The sequence below is a fragment of the Papio anubis genome, chromosome 10 (genome assembly GCF_008728515.1).
Source record: "Papio anubis isolate 15944 chromosome 10, Panubis1.0, whole genome shotgun sequence".
In the NCBI taxonomy this organism is placed as follows: domain Eukaryota; kingdom Metazoa; phylum Chordata; class Mammalia; order Primates; family Cercopithecidae; genus Papio; species Papio anubis.
Window position 1 is genome coordinate 119,667,532 of NC_044985.1, and position 25,184 is coordinate 119,692,715.

The window sequence follows — 25,184 nt, forward strand, 5'->3', positions numbered from 1 at the left end:
GCTCCTGCCACTTTGACACATACTTAGGCAGTGCTCGGAGCCGAGCTGGCCCGGGCCATGGCCCCACAGGCTTGTGATCAGTGGGTTCCAGTTCTCACTTCTTGCCTTTGAGTTCTCAGACTTCTCCCCTCTCCTCCCCCCTTGGCTGCTGCTTGCAAACCATGTGGGTTTCCTATGTCATGAAAGCTTTTCTTCGTCGTGCGCTAGTGACCGCCTGTTCCACAGGCGGAATACTTTCTCATGTTTCATTCACCCATCTGAGTGTTTCCTGCTTTAAGTGTCTCTTCCGTGTCTATGCAACATTCATGATTTCTCAGTATTTCCCTCTTGCAGATGATTCCTTCTTTGTCTGCATCATAAACACACACCTCTCTAGACAGCGCTTTCTGTATCCCACACGCTGTCACTTATCTACACATTGGGAGAGAAAGGTGCTGACAAGGCGTGCAGGAGGTGGATGGGATGTTCTGGTTGGTTGGTTGACATTTTCTAGATGGTGCAGCTGGCAGATTTGTCTGGATCCTACAGTCTCTCACATCTAGCAAGTTGCCTGGCACATACTAGTTGCTCAATGAAAACAGTAAATGAGATGAGTGAGGGATGCTATAAAGCATAGTGAAGACACCTTCCTTGACACATTAAAGGGAAAAGCAGCCAACTCCATGTTGTAAAGAATGGGAAGCAACTTGCTTGGTTTCTTTGAGGACTTGCTTAACTCTGCATTGACCAAGAGCAAGCCGAAGAGCATTCTGGGACCAGGAAGATGACCAAGTACACTGTAGGATCAAGAGTATTCTAGGCCATGAGCATTCCAGGACCAAGAGCCATGACCATGATAAGCATTCCAGGACCAAGAGCCATGACCATGATGAGCATTCCGGGACCAAGAGTTTGACGAAGTATTATACATTCTGGGACCTTCCTAGGCCACTGGCATCAGCACTGCAGCCTCTGGGTCACGCGTGCCTCATGGGTGTCATCCTGACTTAACCTGTGCTTGATGGGTGGGACTTACTTGAGTAGGGCAGGAGGTTTTGAAAGGCCATGATCATACACAGTACTTAGCTCAAGTGCACTGAGAAGCAGAGCTCCATCCTGGGACTCTGGTACAGCCAGCCAGAGACACAGGGTTACAGACACAGCTTAAGTCCTTCAGGTTGGAGTATGACTTGGATGTACAAACTCCTAATCCCTAAGGATAGGAAAAGACCTAGAAGATCTGAGGATTTTAATTCAGGAAGGTCCACCAAAAGGATAAACAGCTAGTAAGCCGGGATGGTATGGTGCGGATTTTGGATGAAGGTGGCTGAGTTTGAAAACTGGAGAAGGCATGGATGAGACCAATGCTGAGGGAAGGCGATGTCGGGCGGGGAGAGGAGTGGGAGAGTAGGTGAGACGGGGTGAGGAGAGGAGTGGGAGGTAAAGTGGGGGCGAGGAGAGGAGTGGGAAGTAAAGTGAGGCGAGGAGAGGAGTGGGAGGGTCCATCGGTGTCCTCAGTGCACATCCCAGTGCCTGGAACTGACTGGTGGGCGTCCTCTTGGCACATGGGGCAGACTGAAGCCTGACACATGACCCCCGAGGGTTCTCCAGACAGGATCATATCGAGCCCCTTCTCCTTTCCCAAATGGTAGGGGAGACGTGCTGATGGAAGCAGAATGGAACCCTCAGAAGCGCGCGTTCAGACTGGCAGTAGACAAAAATCAGCTGCAGGGCCACAGCACGTTTAGGGTGCTTTTCAGCATCTCTCAGGGGAGTGAATGTTGGCATGTTGGTGCTTCTGAATACAGGATCCCTGGTCCTTCCGAGGCCTGGAGCCTGGCAGATGGTCAGCTCCCCAGCCCCTGCGGCCCTCTAGCCCAGGGTGACTATGGGAATCAAACATGCCTGATTTTTGGCAGCTTGATTTTGGGATGAAATTTTAAGGAACAATTGTGCTGTGAAGGAATGCATGGAAGAGGAAGGGATGTGTGTTTCCTGCAGCATGATTTGATGTCCCCTTTACCACAAACAACTACTTTATACCAGAGTTGGATACACATGTTAACAAATGTCAAATATACTCTATTTGTTTCAGCAAATAGTGGTTTTGTTCTTGTTTTTGTTTTTAATTGTGTTCTTTCCCCTTTTCTCTGAAAGGAAAAGGGAACTCCAGCTGCCCTAGACATGGTAGAAATTCCCCCTCATTCTAAAATTCTGAAATTAATGTCAGCAGCCTTGACTTTGGTCCGTCCTGAAGGTAACTGTTTATTACAGTCGGCATTTAAATCCCCCGATTAATAGGAGCAATTAAACAATAGCTTCATTTCCAGCAAATTAACAACCCTAATAGGTAATTGCGACATAAATGAAGATAAATTTGTTTTAATACAACGAGATAAAAAGAATACAGACAAGAACTGAATTTCAGATTAAGAATGCGGACTTCAGTACTTCAGGAAAAACTTGAAAGCTTCACTAGAAGAAATTAAAGCAAGCTTGCATTTTTAACCATAGCCTGTTTTAGATTAGAGGGTTGTTTGCGCAAAAAAATGTATATATATATAGAGAGAGAGAGAGAGAGTCATATTTTGTGCTTCGATACTCAGAAGGTAAGGCATCAAAGGATTACTTTGATATACGTAAGGTAAGTCATCGAAGGATTACCACCCACCACACCCTTTCTCCTGCTGCCTTGTTTGGGGCACGGCAAGTCCTAATGACTTGCTTGAGCAGTTGAATCTTGGCCACAGCCTCTCATTAGGCTTTCAGTGACAAGGAACCGAAAAGCAAATGCATAGAAGAGCATTTCCTATTTTTACACCCCTACGTTAAATTTATGACCTGTTTATTGCAGGATGTCTTACTTTCCTTGTTAGTATTTGTTCTGATTGGGAAAGTATTCTGCAAAAAAAATAATAATTTGCAAAAATTAGAATTTGTCCTGTTGAAATGTGGAAGTGGCTGGACCAGACTTGTTGATAAATGCAGTATCTGTGTGAAGGATGGGTGGGAATGAGTAGATTTGGGGTGAATAGCGAAGTGCTGATTTTAAAGGTAGTGGCAAAAAAATGATGAAAGCCTCTTCTTCTAGAACAGGGATAATGAATTTCTCCTTGTGGGGTCGCCGTGCTTATGGGAAGATGGAACGCAGGTTAAAGAAACTATTGGAGTTTAGCTAAAACTGTATCAGTGAGCTTGTATCCGCTTATCAGAACTCATTTGGGTAGCTTAGAATCATCAGATGATATGTAATTAGCCTAGAATTCTATGTGCTGCCAAAATATTAATCCAGTAAAAGGGTAGAGGGACACAGTTTTAGATATGGGAGTCTCAAAACAAAATTCAAATTGTGTGTTTCTCGGAAACCGCTGGAACCAGTCTGCTGAGTTCAGCCCCTGAGGCTCTTTCCCAGCCTCTCCCCTCCCCACACCCCTGCACACTCCAGGTAGGAATGACCTGTATTTTCTAACCACCCCAGGTATCTTTCCAAAGCGTAAATCTCTTCACTGTTCAATTTGAATAACCCCCGTTGCCCTAAGGACAGCTTCACACTTGCCACTCTTCTCTGCATATCGAGTCCTTAGAAATGCATTTCTGGTTGCCCGTTTCAGCATCTTCTCCCACTACCTTCTTACAACCTTCCCACTCCGGCCCCACTGTTGATCCATCCATCCATTCCTTCATCCAGTTGGTGTGTGCCCTTTGAGTGTCGGGCAGGCCCTGGCCCTGGGAAGTTAAATACAGCATGGCCTCAAGCATTTCCGGAAGAGGTCCCAGCTCCGTGGAGTTGACCCATTGTCTTGGAACATGGGCTGACTGTATTCTTCAGTAGACGGCACAGTTGGGCAGGATCTCCACAGGTGTGTAAGTGCCAGGCCATGCCGTGGGTCCCATGGTTCACTGATTGCCATTAAGGAACATACTGTAGCCGGAAGACCCAAGAGACCCTCATGGATGTGTGTGGTTCCTCACATGGCTATGATTTGACTTAGCTTTTCTTTATTGCTCAAAACACAGATCATATGAAAACACGTTTAGAAGATGGGCTTGAATTATCAACCATATAGAGTACACCTTCTTTAACATTTAACTTTGAGATTTTCATGGTGAGAAAAATTCTGCATATTTCTTTTCACTCCAAAGTCACACATTCGGAACTACATAGATAATTTGGTAATTAGTTTCTTGTTAATTAATAAGATAGTTTAATGATCACTCTACTGTAATTTAAAACTGAGTTGAGACGTTAGGGGATCTTTTATTTGTTACTGGAAGATTTACAGCCGATAGGAAGGTCTCCAGGTAAGCCCCCTGTGTTTCGAATGGAAGATCCTTTCTTTTTCTTTTTTTTTTTTTTTTTTTTTTTTTTTTTGAGATGGATTAGGGACAAACTGTCCCTGATATGCCCTGCCCAAACTCCTGACCCACAGAATCATGATAAACAATAAGATGGCACGTTGATGTGATTTTTTTTTTTTTTTTTTTTTTGAGACGGATTCTTGCTCTTTGGCCAGGCTGGAGTACAGTGGCGTGATCTTGGCTCATGGCTCACTACAACCTCTGCCTCCTGGGTTCAAGCAATTCTTCTGCCTCGGCCTCCAGGGTAGCTGGCACTACAGGCACACACTACCATGCCTGGCTAATTTTTGTATTTTTAGTAGAGACAGGGTTTCACCATGTTGACCAGGCTGGTCTCGAACTCCTGACCTCAGGTGATCCGCCCATCTCTGCCTCCTAAAGTGCTGGGATTACAGGCGTGAGCCACCGTGCCCGACCTGGAAGAGCCTTTCAATGAAAGGTGGAGTAAATAAAGACATGACAAGACATGCAGTGCCCTCAGCTGTATAAATTTTGCTTTTAAAATATTTTTGTGGAGTAAAGTTAGTGTTTCATCTCGTGTGAATTAAATTTCATCAGTGTGTCTATGGTGAACCTTTAAAATACGGTTTTATTGGAGACATGGTTCATACTTTATAATCCCTACCTAACAGTGCTTACTCGGAATTGCTCCACTTCTCCCGAGTTACTGGCCTCACTGTGCTCCAGCTTTCCAGGTAGCAGAGGAATCCTCTTCCCAAACGTGGGCTCGATTTACACCGAGTTGTTGGTTGTCATCTAATGGTGGCTCTTCAGTGTCACTGGAATCTCTACGCTTTCTCTGTGTCTTCCTTAGTTCTCTGCCCCCACTTTTCCCACCCTTCGCATGTCATCCGGTCCCCCACAGAGCTTCTGCATGGGGCTCGTCTGAGCTTTCTGCTTATTCCAGAAGAGACTATGATCCTTATCCAGTAGTGCTAATACAAGGAAATACCAGGAGTGGACAAGCCACCTTCCCCAAACGTGAAAGAGCCCAGTTTTGCTAAGGAGCTGTTGAAGAAGTAGAAATAGAACAGTGCCGTGGTAAGATCTGCCTTTGAGGTCACCCCGCGGCGTGTTCAGGTCCTTTAGGGGGCAGTCAGGGAGACTCATTTGGAAGCTGCTTTGGTCACCAGCTATGGAGGGATCAGTCTTAGATCAAGGCAGTGGAAGTGAAGACGAATTTCTGGGAAACTCGGTGGTTGAACCAGTAATCTTTTAGGCGTGTTCTGTCCATGCTGAAGAGTGGGTGTGCCATCGACTGAGCTAGAAAACAGATGAGAGACAGGTCGGAGAGAGGCGAGGAGGCCCAGGCTGGGCGGTGTGGACTTGAAGGCGCTGCAAGCAGATCCAAGGGGGGATCCTGAGTTGGTCATTGGCTGGACAACTCTAGAAGGCAGGATGCGAGGCAGAGCTCTTCATGGCAATGGCGATGCTGGGAGCACCTGGCACTGAAGTGGTGACTGAGACATTCGCGAGGCGATTGCCCAGCCAGAGGGCATGGGAACAAAGAGGACACCAGGAGGGCGCCAGGGAAGCACCCATACTTCAGGAGCCAGCAAGGGAGGATGAGAAAGAGAAGTTCCAGTCGGAGGAGGAAAACCAGGGACGTCAGGGTTTATGGAAGCCCGAGGAAGATGCAGAAGGGGAAAGGAGGGAATGACCCGGAATGCCACGTGCTGCTCAGAGGTCCAGGAACGTGCGACCTAGCCTCCGGGCCGTTCCCAGTGACCATGGCAATGGCAGGCCCAGCCCAGGGATTGCAGAGAGCAGGAGAGGCAGAGTCTAGCAGCATCCCCAGGCTTTCCAGAAGGCCTGGCTGGGAATGGGGTGTGGCACACGGTGTCATCGGTGTGCCTTGGTGAGCACCTCCTGTGTGCCGGTCACCACGTTCAGTCCTTTTCAGCATTTGGCTGGGAATGGGGTGTGGCACACGGTGTCATCGGGGCAGTCTTGGTGAGCACCTCCTGTGTGCCGGTGGCCACACTCAGTCCTGTTCAGCATTTTGTTTAGTCACCCAAATTAAAGTTAGAAATTGATGAGAAACTGAGAGTGCAGGGCAAAAGAACACATGATTCGTACTGTGGAGGCAGGACGGTCTGTTGGGGTGCTGGCAGGGAAGTTGGGTGTTTGATTGCCAGGTGGTGGTGTCATGAACAGTCACGGAGCTGTCGGATTGCTCTGGTGAACTCGCTGCCTGGTTTTTCTCACCTGCAAAATGAAAGAGCTGAGAGGATGAAATGAGTTAACAGATGGGAAGTGTAGGCCACCCAGCCCTGCTCAGCCTTTGAGCAGCAAAGAGGAGGAGGAGGAGGGGCTGTTCTCTGGTTACAGAGGGCATGAGGCTGGCCCGGAGGCTCATAGGGTGACCAAGGGCGATTCCTTGCCTCATTTTGTGTGATTTAGAAACAAGGTGGAAGTAGAAATTGGGCATTATGTCAGGATTTAATGAAGCCTTGTTTGGGAGCTATTGTCTTATTTTTAACCACTAATTAAAGGGTGTTGTTTCCCTCTATAGAATAAAACATTTACAATTTGTAGATAAAGTAAATGTATGCCTCACTTTTTTCGTTAAGTTCTTAAACTTTTTTTTAATTGAAGAATGGAAACATACATGAAAGTGTATTTGGGCTTAAAAAGTTGTCACAAAATTATCCTCAGGTCAAGAAGGACCCATTTCCAGCCCCCAGAACCCCCTGCATCCTGTCCCAGGCACCTGCCTGCTCTGCTCCCTAAAGATGGGCACACTTCTACCTTCTGACCCCGTGGTGAAACCGGCTTGGTTTTCACCTTTATACAGGGTACACACACACGCACACGTGCACAGTCGAAGGGCTAGCTAAAGGTATCTTCTATCTGTAAATCCAAATAAAATTTTAAAATTGTAGAGGAAGTGACTTTTAAAAGAACGCTAAGCATTACTCTTGGGAGTCTCAGGAGGGTAATTTAATTGGTAGTGTCAGTAGTAAGAGCAAATGTTTTCTGTACCCGTTGACACTGTTTTAGATTTAGGAATAGCTCGTGTGACAGAGTCATGGTGAAGTGTGCCGTCCAATTTGAGAAAAGATCAAATCTCAATGACAAAGCTTCCAGACTTTTTTAAACATTAAATTTAATTTTTCTGAGACTGTCTTTGTTGCCCAGGCTGGAGTGCAGTGGCGCAATCTTGGCTCACTGAAACCTCTGCCTCCCGAGTTCAAGTGATTCTCTTGCCTCAGCCTCCTAAGTAGCTGGGATTACAGGCATCTGCCACCACACCCAGCTAATTTTTGTATTTTTAGTAGAGATGGGGTTTCACCATGTTGGCCAGGCTGGACTTGAACTCCTGACCTCAGGTGATCTGCCTGCCTTGGCCTCCCAAAGTGCTGGGATTACAGGTGTGAGCCCCCGCGCCCAGCAACTTCCAGATTTTTTTTATGTAAGTCCACATGATTGTGTTTCTGATCTATACACCCACATACATTTACATTAAACATATTTATGTCTATGCACCCACACACATTTACATTGAACATATTTATGTCTATGCAACAAACACGTTTACATTGAACATATTTATGTCAGTGCATCCACACACATTTACATTGAACATATGTATGTCTATGCACCAAACACGTTTACATTGAACGTATTTATGTCTGTGCGCCCACACACATTTACATTGAACATATTTGTGTCTATGCGCCAAACACGTTTACATTGAACATATTTGTGTCTATGTGCCCACACACATTTACATTGAACATATTTATGTCTATGTACCCACACACATTTACACTGAGCATATTTATGTCTATGCATCAAACACATTTACATTGAACGTATTTATGTCTATGCACCCACACACATTTACATTGAACATATTTATGTCTATGCATCAAACATATTTACATTGAACATATTTATGTCTATGCACCCACACACGTTTACATGGAACATATTTATGTCTTTGCACCCTCACATGTTTACATTGAACATATATGTCTATGCACCCACACACGTTTACACTGAATATATTTGTGTCTATGCATCCATACACGTTTACATTGAACATTTATGTCTCTGCACCCACACACGTTTACATTGAACATATGTATTTATATAAAACAGCAAATTTATTTCTTGAATAATCAAATATAGACAAAAACTCAATGGTTATAAAAAGCTTCCCAGACAGCATAGTCTGGGGTAATATTCACATGTTAAACCTATTAACATTTAAATGTTCTAAATATTATGAGTAATTAGCGATTACAGCCACAGAAGAGGAGCTCCCTCCAGTGACATTCCATCCATTTTCTTTGAGTTGTTTTTTTGGGGGTGGGAATGGAGGGGGGTTCCTCCACTCACATAGACCCAGCAAGCTTTTCCCTCTAGGAGCTTTTGTGAACTCACCCAGCCTGCTGCTGGGTTATGTGGAGAAGGACTGCAGATGTCTTGGATGGCAGTCGTCACACTAGTTTTTTGCTTGCCCAAACAATTCATTTAGGGATGTCTTCAAGTGAGGTGCCTAGAGATTCCACCCCATCCCTGGGACATCGAGCAAATAGCAACAGCCATTGGCAAATTTGTGGCTGTTTGCCAGCGTTGACTCTGTAGTCAGTTTGCATTTTCAAGATGGGGGAGACATGGGCAGATGGTACAGAGGAGTCCTTTCCCTTCCGAGTCCTCATGCTCTCCCTCCTCCTCCTCAAGTCAGATACTTTTTGTTCTTCATTAAAGTTTTCCCTTATTCTTACGGGTCACCCTATAGTCTTAAAGCATTCAAGCAGTCTGTATATTTTAGAACAACGTATTTATAAATCATTTTCTTTCCTTCGTTTGTGTTTGGAAGCAGGAAGGACATAACAGTTACAGGTAGAGGGAAAATAGGACAAATACGAAAAAAACTATTAATAGAGTTTTAAAAATACTACCAGTTATTGGATGTTGTGACGTCGTTTTATTTTTTAATTAATGTGCTAGAACAATAATTAAATAGAAGAATTTCAGCAGTTAACAATGCTGAATACTCATACTTTGTACATCCTGTCTGTAGTTTGATGAGAGGCTTTGTTGTAAAAATATTCTCTTTACTCATGAACTGACTCTTCCTAGACTCCAAGTAGGAAGAGTAGAATATTCATTTGCATTTGAAGTTTCATACAATAGAGATTTCAATAACATATTTGACTTGTCTTAGGAAGTTTCTCACATCTTCCCTAGTTTCTACAAATGAAAATGTCTGCAAAGCTCTCAAAGCCTGCATCCTAGACCTATCTAATTCTGACGTCTGCACATTTCTTACGAGTGTAAAGTCAGTGTGGCCGTCCAGCTGAATAGTAACTCTGAGGCTGGGAGTAAAATCAGGTATCAGTGTAGTTGATAATCAAAGCCCCTCATTGCTATTTTTCAAAAACAAAGTAGCAGTACTTTAGCACTCACCCAGGCAATTACGATTTTTGGCTAATTTACTTTTGGTTTTTCCAATTTCAGGGTACCTAGACAACACATTTTGCATCTGTTGAAGTCTTAGATTTTATTTTTGAGTTCACGTAATGACTTTTAAAATATTCTAGTAAATGTCTTCAAAGACCCCAGATCAATATGCCAATGGTTCTGAAATGACAGAGTGCCACGATATTCCTCTGTAATTTAAACATGATTAGCTGATGAAGGTTATGATCAATACACTACCAGAAGATAAATTAATTGATATCATCCTTTCAGGATGATAAGAGGCCTATTGGAGGTGGGATGTAACTAATGAAGCTGCTTCTTCATCTCTGCTAGCCATTTTTTACATATTGCATTTTCACTTAATCATATTTATACCATCATTCATTTACATGAAACCTATAGGCTGTGGACAAACCAGTTTCTTATTAAAATTGTATTCATTTGGAAAAGAAATTATCTGCAAACACGATATGGGCCCCGTCTATGTTATAACCTATTGCTGGGGAGATCACATGTTCTTTTCCGTGGACATCTTCGAAAATAGCAACTATCTAGGCAAAGACAAGGATTGAATATCGTTGAACTTAATTACTGCTGGTCCCCAAAGACACACATCTATTCAAATCAAAACTGTAGTTATTCTCCAGCAGTGACACCCATTGGTGTAGGAAGTTTTCTAATCGTTGACTTCCTTTCCAATTACATCCAGTATGCTTTATCAGCGAGCCTATTTGCCAAGAGAAGTTATGGCTGCTTGAATTTAGATTTGTATTGATTAAGATAAACTTCCAATGTGTGCAGTAGTATATTTAAATAAAAGAGGTCTTTGATGTAATTACATGTCCTTGAATATAATTCTGTATGATAGCTTGTAGAGTTAAGAGGAATTCTTTAGGCTTTAGGGGAAAATAAACCCAAAAAAAACCAGTTTTTGTCTTCCCAGGGGGTTTGGTTAAATTGCCCTGCCTTATTTAGGATTATTTTTGTTCCAAGTAACTGGAAAAAAAGATCATTTTATGAGAATAACTTAAATGAGACAGGTGTGTATTTTTTTGCTTCACATTCCTCTGAGGTGGTCTGTGCAGGGCTGTTGAGGCCTTCTGTGGAGGCGGGAGACCAGAGTCAGGGGACCGGCTCTGTCTCCCTCCCATGTGGCTCCTGTTCCCAGTGTCACCTCGTGTTCCACAATGCTGCTGAGGCAACATAACATTTGTGCATTTCAGGCAACAAGTAGGAAAAACATGCAAGAATTTGGGGGCAAAGGGAAGCTCTCAAGAAAGATCCTTAAAAGCTGCCCTGTGATCCTTCTGCTCTCATCCTGCTGGGCAGAGCTGGCGTACCTGGCCATGTTCAGCTGATGTGGGAGTGGGGGGATGGGAGGAGGCTCTGGAAAATGTCATATTTATTCTGGTTGTCATTCGCCCAACTAAGAACTAGGAATGCTATTACTGCGAAAGAAGGAAATAACAGATTTCGATGACAGATTGATGATCTCTGCTCTGTTCTTGAATTTGGAAATTGATTGACATGGATTTCTTTTTGTCTGTGTGTCCACCAGTTGCCCAGAAGATTGTTGCCACAAGGAAGAAGCAGCAGCTGTCCATAGGACCCTGCAAGTCGCTGCCTAATTCTCCCAGCCATTCCTCCGTCTGTTCTGCGCAGGTGTCCGCCGTGCACATCAGCCAGGTACGTTAGGTGACGTGAGAAGTCGGACTCTTAGAACCAAAGAGAATGTGCAAATAGTGTTCCCAGCCAATGCAAGGTTGATTTTTTTTTTTTTTCAACTTTATGAGTAACAGCATGATGTAATTGACTTAACATTTTCTTCAGAAACTGCTGTGGCCAAGTGAGTTTTATGGGAATCATTCGTTAATGTTTTCTGTCTTCATGCTGCCTGTGTTATGAGGCATGCTGGCCCGGGTGGTGATGGGAGGTGTGTGGCTGTGGTCCTCGCTGGTGATTTAAACCACCCTTCTCTGGTCTTGGTCCTAGTCTGCTTATAGGTTGAACAGTTGTGAGTAAATCTTAATGGCCAATCTCGCTTTATACTTAAATTTGGTAGTGGCATTCAATTATAATTATCATCTCCCTTAGGTCCCATAGAAACTGCTATCTTTCCATAACAACATTTTGCAAAATTATTTACTTGGAAGCAAACGAAATAATTGTCACTTTGAAGAACCCAACCAAAAACCTCTTAATGCTTTGTTTTTGCCTGTGCTTGTTTTTTGATTACGTTTCCTGGGCAGGTACTCTATTGGCACTTTTTTTTTTTAAGGACATGGCGAAAAGGTTCAATGTCATGCTTTCAGTTCACTTGGGAAGCCAGTAAAGTTAGGGCATGTATTGTCAGAGCCTGTCCAGGTACAGTCATGAATGTTCATGCTGGCTGGGCTGAGTGGCAGATGCCTGTAATCCCAGCACTTCGGGAGCTCAAGGTAGGTGGATCGCGTGAGCTCAATAGTTCAAGACCAGCCTGGGCAACATGGCAGAATCACACCTCTGTGTCTACAAAAAATAGAAAAATTAGCCAGGCATGGTGGCTTGTGCCTTGGGAGGCTGAGGTGGGAGGATCACCTGTGCCCAGCAGAAGATTGAGGCTGCAGTGAGTGAGATCGCACCACTGCACTCCAGCCTGGGTGACAGAGTGAGACCCTGTCTCAAAAAAATAAATAAATACATAAAAAAAGAATGTCTTCACTTGCTGTGTTTATTTTTCTGTGAATCTTGAAATACTTTTCAAAAACACTCAGATTTTCCAGGTGTCGCTTTCAGAATGTTAGCTGTGGTTCTACTGATCTAAGGCAGTGAAGGAAACATAGAATCCATTTAGTTTAACCAATCTCTTTCATTTTCAGAGGAAAGAGAAAATAATCAAATTTGAACTTCAGAAATCTTCTAAGTTAAATGAAAGAGACTTCTTTGTCTTCAGTCACTTTTCTTAGGGGACGCCAGTGAGTGAGATGGTTGGCATGTTCCAGGATGAGACTTCGTAGACGTGATGCTAATACACCTGGCAAAGCCATAGACGCCAGTCAGCCATTCTCACGCATCCCTTCCGTGGGACTCATGCCCACTTGTTGGTTATGACCTTGCTTAAGTGGAGGGCTTGCGTTCCTGAGTGTGTCATTAATAAAACCTTGGATTTTAATCATTTCAGACAAGTAATGGAGGTGGGAGTTTAAGCGACTATTCCTCTTCCGTTCCATCGACTCCCAGCACCAGCCAGAAGGAACTTCGGATCGATGTTCCTCCCACTGCCAACACGCCCACACCCGTTCGCAAGCAGTCCAAGCGCCGGTCCAACCTGTTCACCGTGAGTGTCACCCCTGGGTGGAGATTTGAATGGGATTCTGAAGCGTCTCCATTAACGCAAACCTGGTTGCCGCACGGTTCAGTGGTATTTGTAGAATCTCAACTATATTAAAGTTAATACCATTGATTTCTGTGGAAGACTAAGAAAATCATGAGAAGCAAAGATTTGGATGTTGAGTAGAGTGGGGGTTTCTTAGTGTAGACATTCCTGACTTCATGTGTCTGAAATAAAGAGCTGGGGGTGTGTGTAAAGGCACTTGTTATCCTGTGGCTCCAGCTAAACACATGTCACAGTGGATACAAGGAGATGACAAAACTCTAAGTTTCCCAGATGTGTGTGTCTAACCGTTCAGATGATATCTAAGCTGTCACTGTCCACAGGCCCCCTTCTGCTGCTGCTGGCGTGCCTGGCGCTGCCCTTGGGGTGGAGGCTGGGGGCTGGGAGGTGCTTCCTGGAGGCTCATTGCCATGAGGCTCTCCACTTGGGGTTTTTTCTGTAGAGCATGTTGAAAGCAGAGATGAGCTATCTGGGTTCAGGTTTATAAATTCACAATCTGGGTGCACTCGGGCACGCGTAGTTCCTTTTTTTTACCCCCCTTTTGAGATGGGGTCTCACTCTGTTGCCCAGGCTGGAGTGCAGTGGCTCAGCCATGGCTCACTGCAGCCTCAACCTCCTGAAATCCTCCCACTTCAGCCTTCTGAGTAGCTGGGACCACAGGCACTCACCACTGTGTGTGGCTATTTTTTTTTTTTTTTTAAGAAATGGGTTTTACTGTGTTGCCTAGGGTGGTCTTGAACTCCTGGGCTCAAGCCATCCTCCTGCCTTGGCCTCCTGAAGTGCTGGGATTACAGGCAAGAGCTATAGTGCACAACCAGCATGTGAAGTGCTTAAAAACTCCCTGGGTGATTGAGATGCAGAGAATCCCTGAATTACAGAGGAGGCAGAAATGCCACCAGCCTGTCCCTTCCCTGTGCATAGCAGACATTACCAGTCAATCTGGAGTCTACACAGTTGAGCCCCAAACTCCAGGCACGGCTGCTGTCAGGTGACCGAAGTCTTTGGACTTGAGAAGAATGCTTTTCCTCCCTGGATCATGCATTACAAGTACATGCTTTTGAAACAGTGCTTCTCAACCAGGGTGGTTTTGCTCTCCAAGGACATTTGGCAATTTCTGGAGAAACTCTGGGCTATCACAACAGGAGTATGGGAGTGGGAAGGTAAGGTTCTGCAGATGTCTAGCCGTGAGTAGCAACCAGGGGTGCTGCAAAGCATCCCACAGTGCACAGGTCAGCCCCTCACAGCAGGGAATTATCCAGCCCCACATGTCAGTGGTGCCCTGTTTTAAACCATCTGACTTCCATTTCTGGTTGGTTACTGCTGACCCAGATGCAAAGCTTAATATTTCCTATTGAGTTAAAGGAGGACTCTAGAGGGGTGGCTGGGAGTCAGATTGCTGCCCCTTTGTAAATCCGATCTTGATATTACGTTGTGGTTCCTGCCAAGTCTGGGAGATCCCCAGCCCCTCTGCCACGTGTTTGGGGCAGTCTCTCATTGGACGCTCGTGACTGCTGAGGCGGTTGCCAGCTGCACACACCCCCTCCTCCCCAGCCTCCCCTTGCCTTTGCTGGTTGCCTTACACCACATCAGCTCCCACAGAGGCTGCTGCTGGGCATCAGGGTGAGGACTGATCAGATAGACCAAGCTCAGACCCTGGCCTCCACTGCTGATGGATGTTTGACCTTAGGCAAATGACTTGACCTCTCTGGGCTGGAAACCACAGTACTTCTGCAGTGGGACTTCCGGGAAGACTTCCTGGAGGAGGCAGAAGAGACCTGGTGGCATTGCTTCCATTGTTTCCTCACTCCCATTGATGCTATAAAATGATTTCTGGTAGTGTTAAGCATATGTGATAGATTATAGGAGGTGGGTAATTAGGTTTCTGCAAAATACAGGTGAGTATCTCACATGCTTAAATTAGTGCACGGATAACATGTTTTATTGGGCAGTTTCTTCAGACACACCGAGAACAGCAGCAGTTACCTAAATAGCTGCTTCCCAGCTCCGTCTAACACCTGGAGCCCCTGTCTGCACCCAGGCTGGGGGGCTTTGGGTTGAAGTGTTTCCTCTCAGAACAGTCTGCACAAGGACTCGGTGACTTGAGAAACCAATAGCCAAAGATGCAGCTGGATTGAGAGAGGGTGGGCTGTGGACAGGCGGCCTGTGCCTTGGGAGGAAGGGCGGGCTTGTCATCATGGTGGTCGAGAACACCTTCTGTGCCTTTGTTAAGGGAGTGGAAGGGGGACAGCACTCATTCTCAGACACCTTCTGAGGGCCACATTTTCTGCTTGTTGACTTTGCTTTCTCTTCAAAGGAGAGAAATTTAAAAACCACAAAACGCCTTTAAAAATGAGAATATTTACGAGGAGAATGCCAGCACCTTCCTGTCCCCTCCCTTTATAAGCTCTGGAACTGGAGTGTGCCAGAAAGTAGTATCCCACTGGGTAACTGACCACCCAGGTGACTTAGGGAGGAAAACACTTTAAGGCAGAGAGAATCAAAATAAGAGCTCAGTTAATAAATACTGACTTAACATCTGTCTGCACAGCCCTGGTTTAGCTCAGTGTCTAGGAGAAACTTGCTGCCAGAGTCAACGCATGTTCAAGAGAAAGCATTTAGGGTGAAGGAGAAGGGACTCTGCACCCTAGGAGGAGAGACCCTGTTCCTGTAGATTCACGCTGCAGACACACAGATGCACTTACAGGCATCCATGAAGAGGCCGGGCAGGGCAGGTGCAGAAGCCAGTAAAAACTCATCGTTACAGTGACCAGAAATCACAATTAATTATTTCACCATTAATGTGTCGTGTAATATAATGGCCTGCCTATGGATCTAAGTGTGACCAGTGTTTGTTCTCTTTCTCCTTGATCCTGGAAAACAAATTTGAGATCAGATCAGAAATTGAATCCAGCTGCCTCATTGGCATTAGTGGGAATAGGAACTTGGAGTCATAAAAGAAGCTGCCACTACAATAGGTTTGCATTGTGGCATTTAAGGAAAAGATGGTGATAGTTCTGGGCAGGGATCCATATGTTGGTCCTCAGTGGGCTCGACATTGAACAAAATGATGGTGATGATGGTGGTGGTGGTGGTGGTGGTGGTGGTGGTGATGGTGATGATGGTGGTGGTGGTGGTGGCGGTGGCGGTGGCGGTGATTTAAGTGACGATGGTGGCGGTGGCGGTGGCGGTGGCGGATTTTATGACTGGCGGTGGCGGTGGCGGCGATTTGACGGACGGCGGCGGACGGTGGTGGCGGCGGTGGTGACGACGACTGATCGACGGACGCGTGGTATGGCGGATTTATGGCGGACGGCGATATGAAGGTGGCGGCGGATTTTATGGCGGCGGCGGCGGATTTATGACGGTGACGACGGCGGCGGTGGTGGCGGTGGTGGTGGTGGCGGCGGTGGTGGTGGTGGTGGCGGATTTGCGGCGGCGGCGGCGGATGGTGGTGGTGACGGATGGTGGATTTGGTGGTGGTGGTGGTGGATGGATGGATGGCGGTGGATGGTGGCGGTGATGGTGATGATGGTGGTGGTGGTGATGGCGGATGGGATGGTGGTGGTGGTGGTGGTGGCGCACGGCAGATGGATGGCTGTGTAGGTGATGATGGTGGTGGTGGTGGTGGTGGATGGTGATGATGCATGTGGTGTAGTCTTAAGTTGAAGTTCTTGGAAATAGTAACTCCACTAGATGTCAGTGTCATCCAAGGAACAAAAAGAAGGCAAATTAATTTTGAAATCATAGCAATTAAGTAATTAAATTTTTAGCATGACCAGTTTTCTTCTGTTTTTAAATATGTAAAATTTGATAGACTCTTCATCCCTGGCAGTTGTTGGTGATTATAGGCATAAACTGTCAAAATGTGTGTGTATTTGGAAGTGTCTAGTCGGAGGACAGGTGCATGGTATACAGACAATCTTAGTGAATAAAAATTTGTGCACACTGGGATTGTAACACCCAGCTGGAGGGGCACTATCCACCATATTTATTAGAACATCATAAAGAGGCCATAGTTAATTAAGTAGTACACGCATCATTTTTTCCGATACCATTCTTATACATTTTATAAAGTAGACTGTAATGTACTGCTCTGGGCTAACATTTTGTGCTCCCGGATGTTCGTTTGCATATATTCATATACAATTTTAAAACAAAAATGACACTTTTTTACAAAAGAGTACAAACAAAATCTCTGTAATAGTCCAAATTATATGTTACATTTACAGTAGGAATTATACTTTACTAATCAAACACTAAGTTATATTTTATTTCATTCATTTCTTTGGGGAAAAAAGCATTAAAAGACTGTCTCCAGTTAATCCCTAGTTTGGTAATATGGGTTCTCAGAGCAATTAATTTAGTTTAGCAGCCCTAGTTTACATGTAGTTAAAATGTTTTGTTAGAAAAATTTTTCAGACATACAGAAATAAAAAGCATATGTGTACTCACCACACACTTCATCAAATACAAGCCCTTTTCTGCCACGCTGCTACTGCAAGAAATAAGCAAATCCTAAGTATAAGTTGCAGCTCCTTCCATGTGCCTCCAGAACACATTTCTCCTGCCTGTCTGCCCAGGGATCAGCATTAACCTGAATTTGGTCTATATTATCTGTGTCCATGCTGTCAACTTGCTCTAGTTTGAGTCCTGAAATTATACATTGCATGGCTTTGTCCATTTTCAAGCTTTATAATAACGATGTCATTTATGTGATGTTTTTTAAAAGCTTACTGTATAATGCTGATACCATTAAACAGAGCCAAGCGTACCCAGGAAGCAAAGATTGTGAATATACATTGCCCAACTCAGAAACTTGCCATAAAAAATAAGGCAGAAAAATTCATAGTGTGAACAGAACTGTTTGAATGGCATTTATTTGTTTTTGCAGAGGAGCTCCTGGGTACCTCCCATAGTGTGTTCCAGCAGCCGTTGACTTAGCCACTGGTTGAAAGGGGGAAAGCGGTTTCTGTTTGATACAGAGGGCTCTTGGCAATGATGCCCTTGTTCCTGTAGGCAGGTAGTTAGTTGATGGGGGTGTCCTTCATGGCTTCTCTCACCACGTCGGGAAGTTAAACATTTTTGTAAAGAAGCAGGTGATAATTGGATTACCTTAACCTTTCTTTCCTCTGCATTGAGTGTTTGTTGGAGGCGAAGCAGTTACTATGGTGGCTTGCTGTGCGTTGACTTTAAATCTGCAACCCTTCTGGGATGGGTGTGATCTGCTGTTGTTACATTTCTGGCAGTGTGCAGCAGGCTGTATGCAGGGCAGGGTCACTCCTGGCAGACGCCGTGGGTGCTGAGGGCTGCCTTGTGTCTGATGATTCCTCGGAGCCATTCCAGCATCACAGAAGGATGTGCCATTAGTGATGAAGTCTCCCAAGTTGGCAGAGAAAGGAAACCTTCCTGGGAATTTGTGTATGCTGGGGTGTCTCTGTCCGTTGGATTTGGTTTAGTCTGGTTGTCGGATTTCAATTTTATGGATACAGCCTGATGTAGACAAAGTGATTGTGAGGCTGAGGTACAGCAAACTCTTTTGCCTCACAGCTTGCCACTGTTCTTTCCTGGAAATTTTAGTGTTTTGACTGTCTCCAGCCAATTGTTCAAGTTGTCAGGACATTTTTGTTTTATTTTTGCAATGAAGTCTTGCTGAAGTTTCAGTCCCTTTTATCTCAGTGTGTGATCGGATGCTGAGTTGCGTTGCTCGCAGTTCGTGTTCTAAGGTGTTTGCAGCAGGGCAGTGAGCTGTTTCTTCCCATTTCAAGTGGAATCTGAAATTCTCTTCTGAGAATGGAGTGGCTGGGGGGACAGATGTGCTGCCTTGAGGAAGATGTTAATTTTTTTAATGTTTGTTTTGTTAATTATTCTGGTTAACAGAGAATAATGAAGATGGATTTCCAAATTTAGAAATTTAGAATTTGTAAAATTCCTAAAGTACTCTAAATATTCTTTGTTAATTAAAAAATATTTTTTTTTTTAGTGTTATCACTGTGTGCTCTGAAATTTATTTTAAAAGTAGGAACCTCAGGAGCCAGCTCTTCTCATCAATTGAGACATGGAGAAAAGAATTTAAGGCTATTGTGTAGCTCTTACTATACATTATTAATTAATTAAAGAGAAAAACGAGCTCTTGACAAGGAACTGATAAATATCTCTCTTTTCCTTCTAGCCCAAAGGGTTAACCTTACGTTTTATATTCTTCTGCAACTTTGTGTTTGTTACTTGATTTATTCCCTGTCATCTCATTCTAGGCATCCACCATCCTAAGAGAAACAAGTGCACAGTGCTTGGCACGTAGTAGGTGTTCAATAAACATCAGCTCTTATCACCGTCTGCGAAGCGTGTTTCCTAATGAGCACAGCTGCGCAGGAGAGTAGCACCCTTTGAAGTGCTGGATCTGAGTTTCCATCATGGGAACTGTTCTCCTTGTCCTCCTCCTTAATTTGGTAGCAGCCTCTTCTAGAATCCTAAATGTGTCCCATCAGCCCTTGTTTTTATTATGACCCGTGACATTGCCCCTTTTAATATGTATATTTTTTAAATCAGCTGTTCCATCTCACATCCCTTTGAACCTGGATTCCATTAGCTTTTCATTGTAGCAGTGGACACCACAAAGTCTGTTCATTTCATATATCATCTCAGATTTGAAAAGCACATGAAAATGTTTCTCCATTTTCAATATTGCGTGAGTAATGTTCCCATTGAAAAGTAATGGAGTGAAGTTGTCACTTGTCAGCACAGTTATTAAGGAGGACGAGTCTCCGATCTTTCTCTCATAATAAAATAAATCTGTCAGAAAATCATTGTGCTCAGACTTCCTCATGCCATCGAGAGAGGAGGCTGAGACGATGGAGCTCCTTCAGTTTTACCCAAGTCAAGGTGTGCTTTTGGCTGGGGCTTCCCTGGGTTAAAGGTCGCCACCCTTCCCACCCGGCGCCCGTCACTCGTCGTCCGGAGCAGTTCAGCAGTGCATCGGAGATAATTGACTCAGGACCTCGTCAAACAAAGCTGTTCGTTATTTCCCAAATACTGACCTTTTGTCCAAAGGCGATTTTCAGGGGTTTTCTTTTCCCTTCGTTATTTTTTGTGGTTTTGTCCATTAGCTTAACTTCGAATTTGCCATTTTCCACCCACCCAGAAGCAATACAAGGAAAATGTTAACAGCACCTTGATACTAATCAAGGGTGTGCCGTTAAATTGCACAGCTGACTAGTTAATAGAATTTTAAAATCATTCAAACATTAGTTAAATATGTATGTTTATGTAGTGGATTTTCCAAATGAACATTGAGCAGCCCCTTTTTTCCTCGACTATGTGAACTGCAGCTTTCGAATGCGTTTTTCTGTTGGGGCGTTACTTTCCTCTATGGCCCATTGGTTTGTAGTAATTGAATTTTGAACTTTTTAAAAAAGAATTAAAGGATAATTTTGTGGTAGAAAAGTCAGTGGGAAAGTTTAGACGGTTCTCTTTAAAAATGATGAGTCAGTGGAGATGAACTGCTGAGCGGTCTGCTGGTCGGACGCGTCTGTGCGCACACATAGATCACGCGTGTTTTCTAAATGTGTATTGGCAGGAATTCTGCAAACAGGGGCAGAGCCCCGTCTGTGAACTGCAGCCCTTACCCAGATGCCAACTTTCCTTTTGCTTTGCAGTCTCGGAAAGGGAGCGACCCAGACAAAGAGAAGAAAGGCCTGGAGAGTCGTGCGGACAGCATCGGGAGCGGCCGAGCCATCCCAATTAAACAGGTGAGCAGCATCCCCATCCTTCCTTCCCTGTGGCCGGAGACACACCTCAGGTCTTCCCGGAGATGATGCTGGCTCGCGCGCCAAGGTCTGTCTGCTGTGCTCTGTTGATGAATGTAGAAGTCTGTCACTTGACATCAATTAGCAGAGTTCCTGTGTGTATTCAAATGGGATCATTAGAATGAGAAGAGGGAACGGAGACAACAGACCTAATGAAGTGCGGGCTGCCCGCCTGCATATGGAGTGCGTTTCCAGGCTGAGAGCCTTCAAAGGCTGCCTTTGTAGCGCGGCTTTGATTGGGCCGCGGGCCGCCGGGCAACAGGGGTAACTCAGATCGCCTACAAGAGCCCCTTGTGATCACAGGAACAGCCCGACGTGGCCCTAATTTGCTCTCACAGACGGACATCTGAACACTGTTTCAGGCTGGTTTGTAACAACGAGGCAATTAGTTGTGATAATCATAGCCGGTGTGTCAGCTGTGCGCTCTTGTTTGTAATTTGCTAATGAAGGAATTGTAACTTTGATTAGGTTCGGTTTCATTTAGACCTTATTATATAAAGGAACATTTACAGCTGTAATGTGGGGCCTTAATTAAACTTCCTCATTACACAACAGGACTTGAATTCAACCATTTGTTTTGGCCTGTGTTGCTAGCCTGGAACAGGGTTTCATTAGCCCAGAACCGGATTCTAAATCACTTTATGTCTCCAATAAGAAAAAAAAAAACCCTGGAGTCCACGTGTGACGTAGATTGTGGTTCGATTTCCAAGGAGAATAAAAATAGAGTTCAACCCCACACCGTGGCTTCTGGAAATGGCATCTTCTGGTTTGTTAAAGAAAGCCAGTTGATTTGGAGTGCATCCTTCTTGAGCAAAAGCCTCTGTGGGCAGGAGAAGGGCTCCGCCTCTCAGGCACAGGGCTTGTGACCGGTGTGCACCTCTGGTCCAGCTCACTGCTTTGCTGTCCTCTCTCCTGCAGGTACCTACACGGCGTCCCTAATCCCTTAGGAACTGTGTGGGCACTGGCTGCCCTTAACAAGGGGACAGTCGTTCCACACATGGAGTAGGATTATTCTGGTGATGTAGGGTTCGTGCATTTGAAGCAAATAGGAACACAGCCTTAGAGACGGGCCAGGCAGTGTCAGTGTGAAGATGTGGGAGAGGAAGGGGTTAAATAGGACCATGACATCTTGGGTGAGACCAGAGGAGGGAGTCCACAGAGTTTCCCAAGATGCCCAGGAACTACTGCAAAGACCACAGCTCTGCCCGCAGTGTAACTGACCCTGCCCGGGATCAAGCTTTCTCCTTCCTGGCTCACAGGGCATGTCTTTGCCAGGCAGAGAAGGAGGAGGCCTGCAGGTCATCACCAAGGCCCTCATGCATCTGTGTAAGACACACGTTCATCTACTGGGCCGCACATGTATGGATTGGCCCGGGGCACCTTTAGGAGAGGTTCTCTTCCCTCCATATATTCAAAGACAACAACAACAGAACTTCCCACTTTGATGGTGGGTGGTGTTTTCACTATAAAAAAGGTCCTTCACTTTAGAGGTCCGTGCACATAGTTGTTTATTCTTTCTTGGTGCATTTATTTATAACCTAATTCTGCGTAAGCTGATATTAATGTGTAATTTTTATGCCATTGATGCCTTTTTCAACTGGAATTATAAAAATCATTTAACATTTTATTTTCTTTTTTATAAACTGGTGCCAGGACATTTACTTTGGGGAATATTAAAACTAAATAATAGACCGTTTTCTTAATGCCTGTCTGTGGTTGATTTGGGTGGGAGTGCTCACCAGCCTGGCAGGAGTCCCTCTGTGCGAGCCAGGCGGGCCCCCAGAATAATTGGAACCTTCATTCAATTTGTACCCTGCTCATCTGTGGAGGGGGCTAGCTTTGCAGGCTAGCTTTTCAATATGTGTGCAGATTGGAGTTGACCATCAAGCGTAAAATGAGTATTATCCAGTCCTTGGAAGCCTTTCGATTGTGAATGTTCAAAGTAATCTCGTTGAAATCTAAATCATGGTCTGATTTCCCGGTGACTCCTGGGCACAGGGAGCTCCTTGTCCCTCCTAATTGTCCCCCTCTTGTAGCCATAGACAGCTCCCTCCTCAGATCCACACCTGGCCCAGCAGAGTCCCCCTGTGGCTGGCTCTCCAGGCCTCAGGTGCCACATCTGTAAAATGGGGAACTGGATGATGTCTGAAGCCCTTGAAGCAGTTAGATGTGGAGGTTCCACAGATAATTTTTAAATGTTAGCAATACTGGATTTTTGAATTAGTCATGTTCAGGGCACCCTTGTCAGAGCCTCTCTATGCATCGGGCGGATTGATGTGGGTTTGCAGACGGTTGTATCGATTTATCTCACATCCCTGTGTGTGCCCTTGTTTCTAAAGGAACATAGATCACTCCAGGTAGCCTCGAATTCCTGACCCTCCTGGTGTGATGACTTCAGTGTGGAAATGAAATGAGAGGATTGCAGGGGATGGAGCCTGATGGCCATATTCTAGAAACTCAACCGAATTATTTGTTGAATAAATGAACAATTAAATGAGTGCTTATTATGTAAGTGCTGTTCATTCGGGATCCTGTTTAATCCTCGACATTGCCACAGTTGTGGTAGCTGTGTTGTCCTTATTTTAAACACAGAGATGGGGAGGACCCTATACCAGGCAGCCAGGAAGTAGGTGCAAGGATGCGGACCAGGTCTCTCTGCCCCCATGCCCGTGCTCTTTCCACTGCCCATCGATGAAAAGCCTTCAGAAAGCTTAGGAAGCAACGTTACATGTTTTAAATTAAATAAGTGAACCACAACCTGCGACAAAAGTATCTTATGACTGTAGAAAGAAACTTCTGAGACTGCCTGCAGCAACATGTTTCTCCAGGCATAACCCAGCCGTGCTCAGCCGTTCTCCGGGTGGGAGGCATCTTCCCATTCCCCTCCTTACCGTGTTTGCCGCAAACGTGTTCTCTGCTCTTGTCACCAGCTGCAGAGAACTGTGTCTTAGTGCTCAGCCCATGCGGAAGACTCAGGTCTGCGTGATCAAAGCCTCACACACCAGCTGATGGACCTTTGCCTAATGGCAGAGGAATCGTTTTAGAACCTCAGCAACCTGCGTGGAGTTGCTATTGCAGACTCTTCTTTCCCCCAACAGGAGTCTTGTAACGGATGGTTTAGGACCCAGGCAAGGCAGCCTTCAACACTCTTTGCAACCTAACCTCTGAGTTTACAGATTGTACATGTTGCAGTGGCTTATGTCAACCCCCTTCCACTTCCATGTGATATCTCGTTCACCGTGAGCCCCAAGGCGCCCCCGACCTCAGTGTGGGAGTTCGCCGAATCATGATGGTCGATGACATTATCTCTTCTTTCTCCCAATTACAGATTCCCCATCAAGAATGTAACTTATTTTCTGGACTATAACTTCATTTCTTGTGGACCTCGGTCTACTTCTCCTTTTGTGTCCTTTCTGGGGTCTTGGAAGAGATTGGTTCAAAGAGTTCGGTTTCTTTTTTTTCTTTTTTTTTTTTTTTTTAACTAAGAAGATAAGGTCCATTGGAGTAAAAATTAAAAAGCAAAGCAAGAAAAATAAAAGCCAGAGGCCCGGCTCAGCGGCGAGTGGGCTTGTCACGTATTAATTTTTCATTGCTGTGGAGAGTTGTACATACATAATCACTTGATTGCAGTGGGAGTTAGGGAGCTCCTATGGTGCCATTTGCATAAATCTTGTTAAGTCAATGGCAGTTAATGAAGTACAAATGAGCCCGGAGAAGGTGACATGCAAATCGTGGGTGGCAGATGGGAGGTCTGTTTGGGGGACGGCAGCTGTGTGCTCTCCTTTCTTTCTTTCTCTTTAGCATTTTTTAATCTCTATATTTGAGTACAGATACACAGCCGTACGCCTTGGCCTCCTCCCTGCCCTTCGCAGAGCCCTGGCCAGAGAACCTGGCCATCCCCTCCTGCCCCTGATGTCCAGGCTGCAGAAACCGTTCAAGACTTGCCTTGTACTTGGGTAGCGTACACTAGAAGGATTTGAATTGTTTGAAAATCGTGCTTAGTTTATTTCATCATACTTACACAATTGAAAACATATTATTTTTATGTGGTGGGGACACGCAGAACCTCCTCATGACATTTTTTGAGACTGTGTGTTGTCTCATGAGGTTTCAGAATGAAACAGAATGGAAGAGACCATCTTTGCCTTATCATGCTTCCATTTGGGGCTCTTTTCCTGCTGCTTCAGACAGGCCACCTGTATGTAGCCATTATCCCCGTCCCTGGTTTGTGGTTG

At 45.0% G+C, this 25,184-nt stretch overlaps 1 protein-coding gene across 11 annotated transcripts in view; it reads left to right on the plus strand.

The window, feature by feature from the left end:
- AGAP1 (ArfGAP with GTPase domain, ankyrin repeat and PH domain 1) overlaps positions 1-25,184 on the plus strand; it is a 639,080-nt gene that overhangs the window by 289,705 nt on the left and 324,191 nt on the right. For all 11 annotated transcript variants that reach the window (XM_021924443.2, XM_021924444.2, XM_021924446.2 and 8 more), the window contains 3 exons: positions 11,333-11,460; positions 12,935-13,090; positions 20,800-20,892. In XM_021924443.2, the coding sequence (XP_021780135.2) occupies positions 11,333-11,460; positions 12,935-13,090; positions 20,800-20,892 (377 nt within the window). The remainder of the gene's footprint in view (positions 1-11,332; positions 11,461-12,934; positions 13,091-20,799; positions 20,893-25,184) is intronic.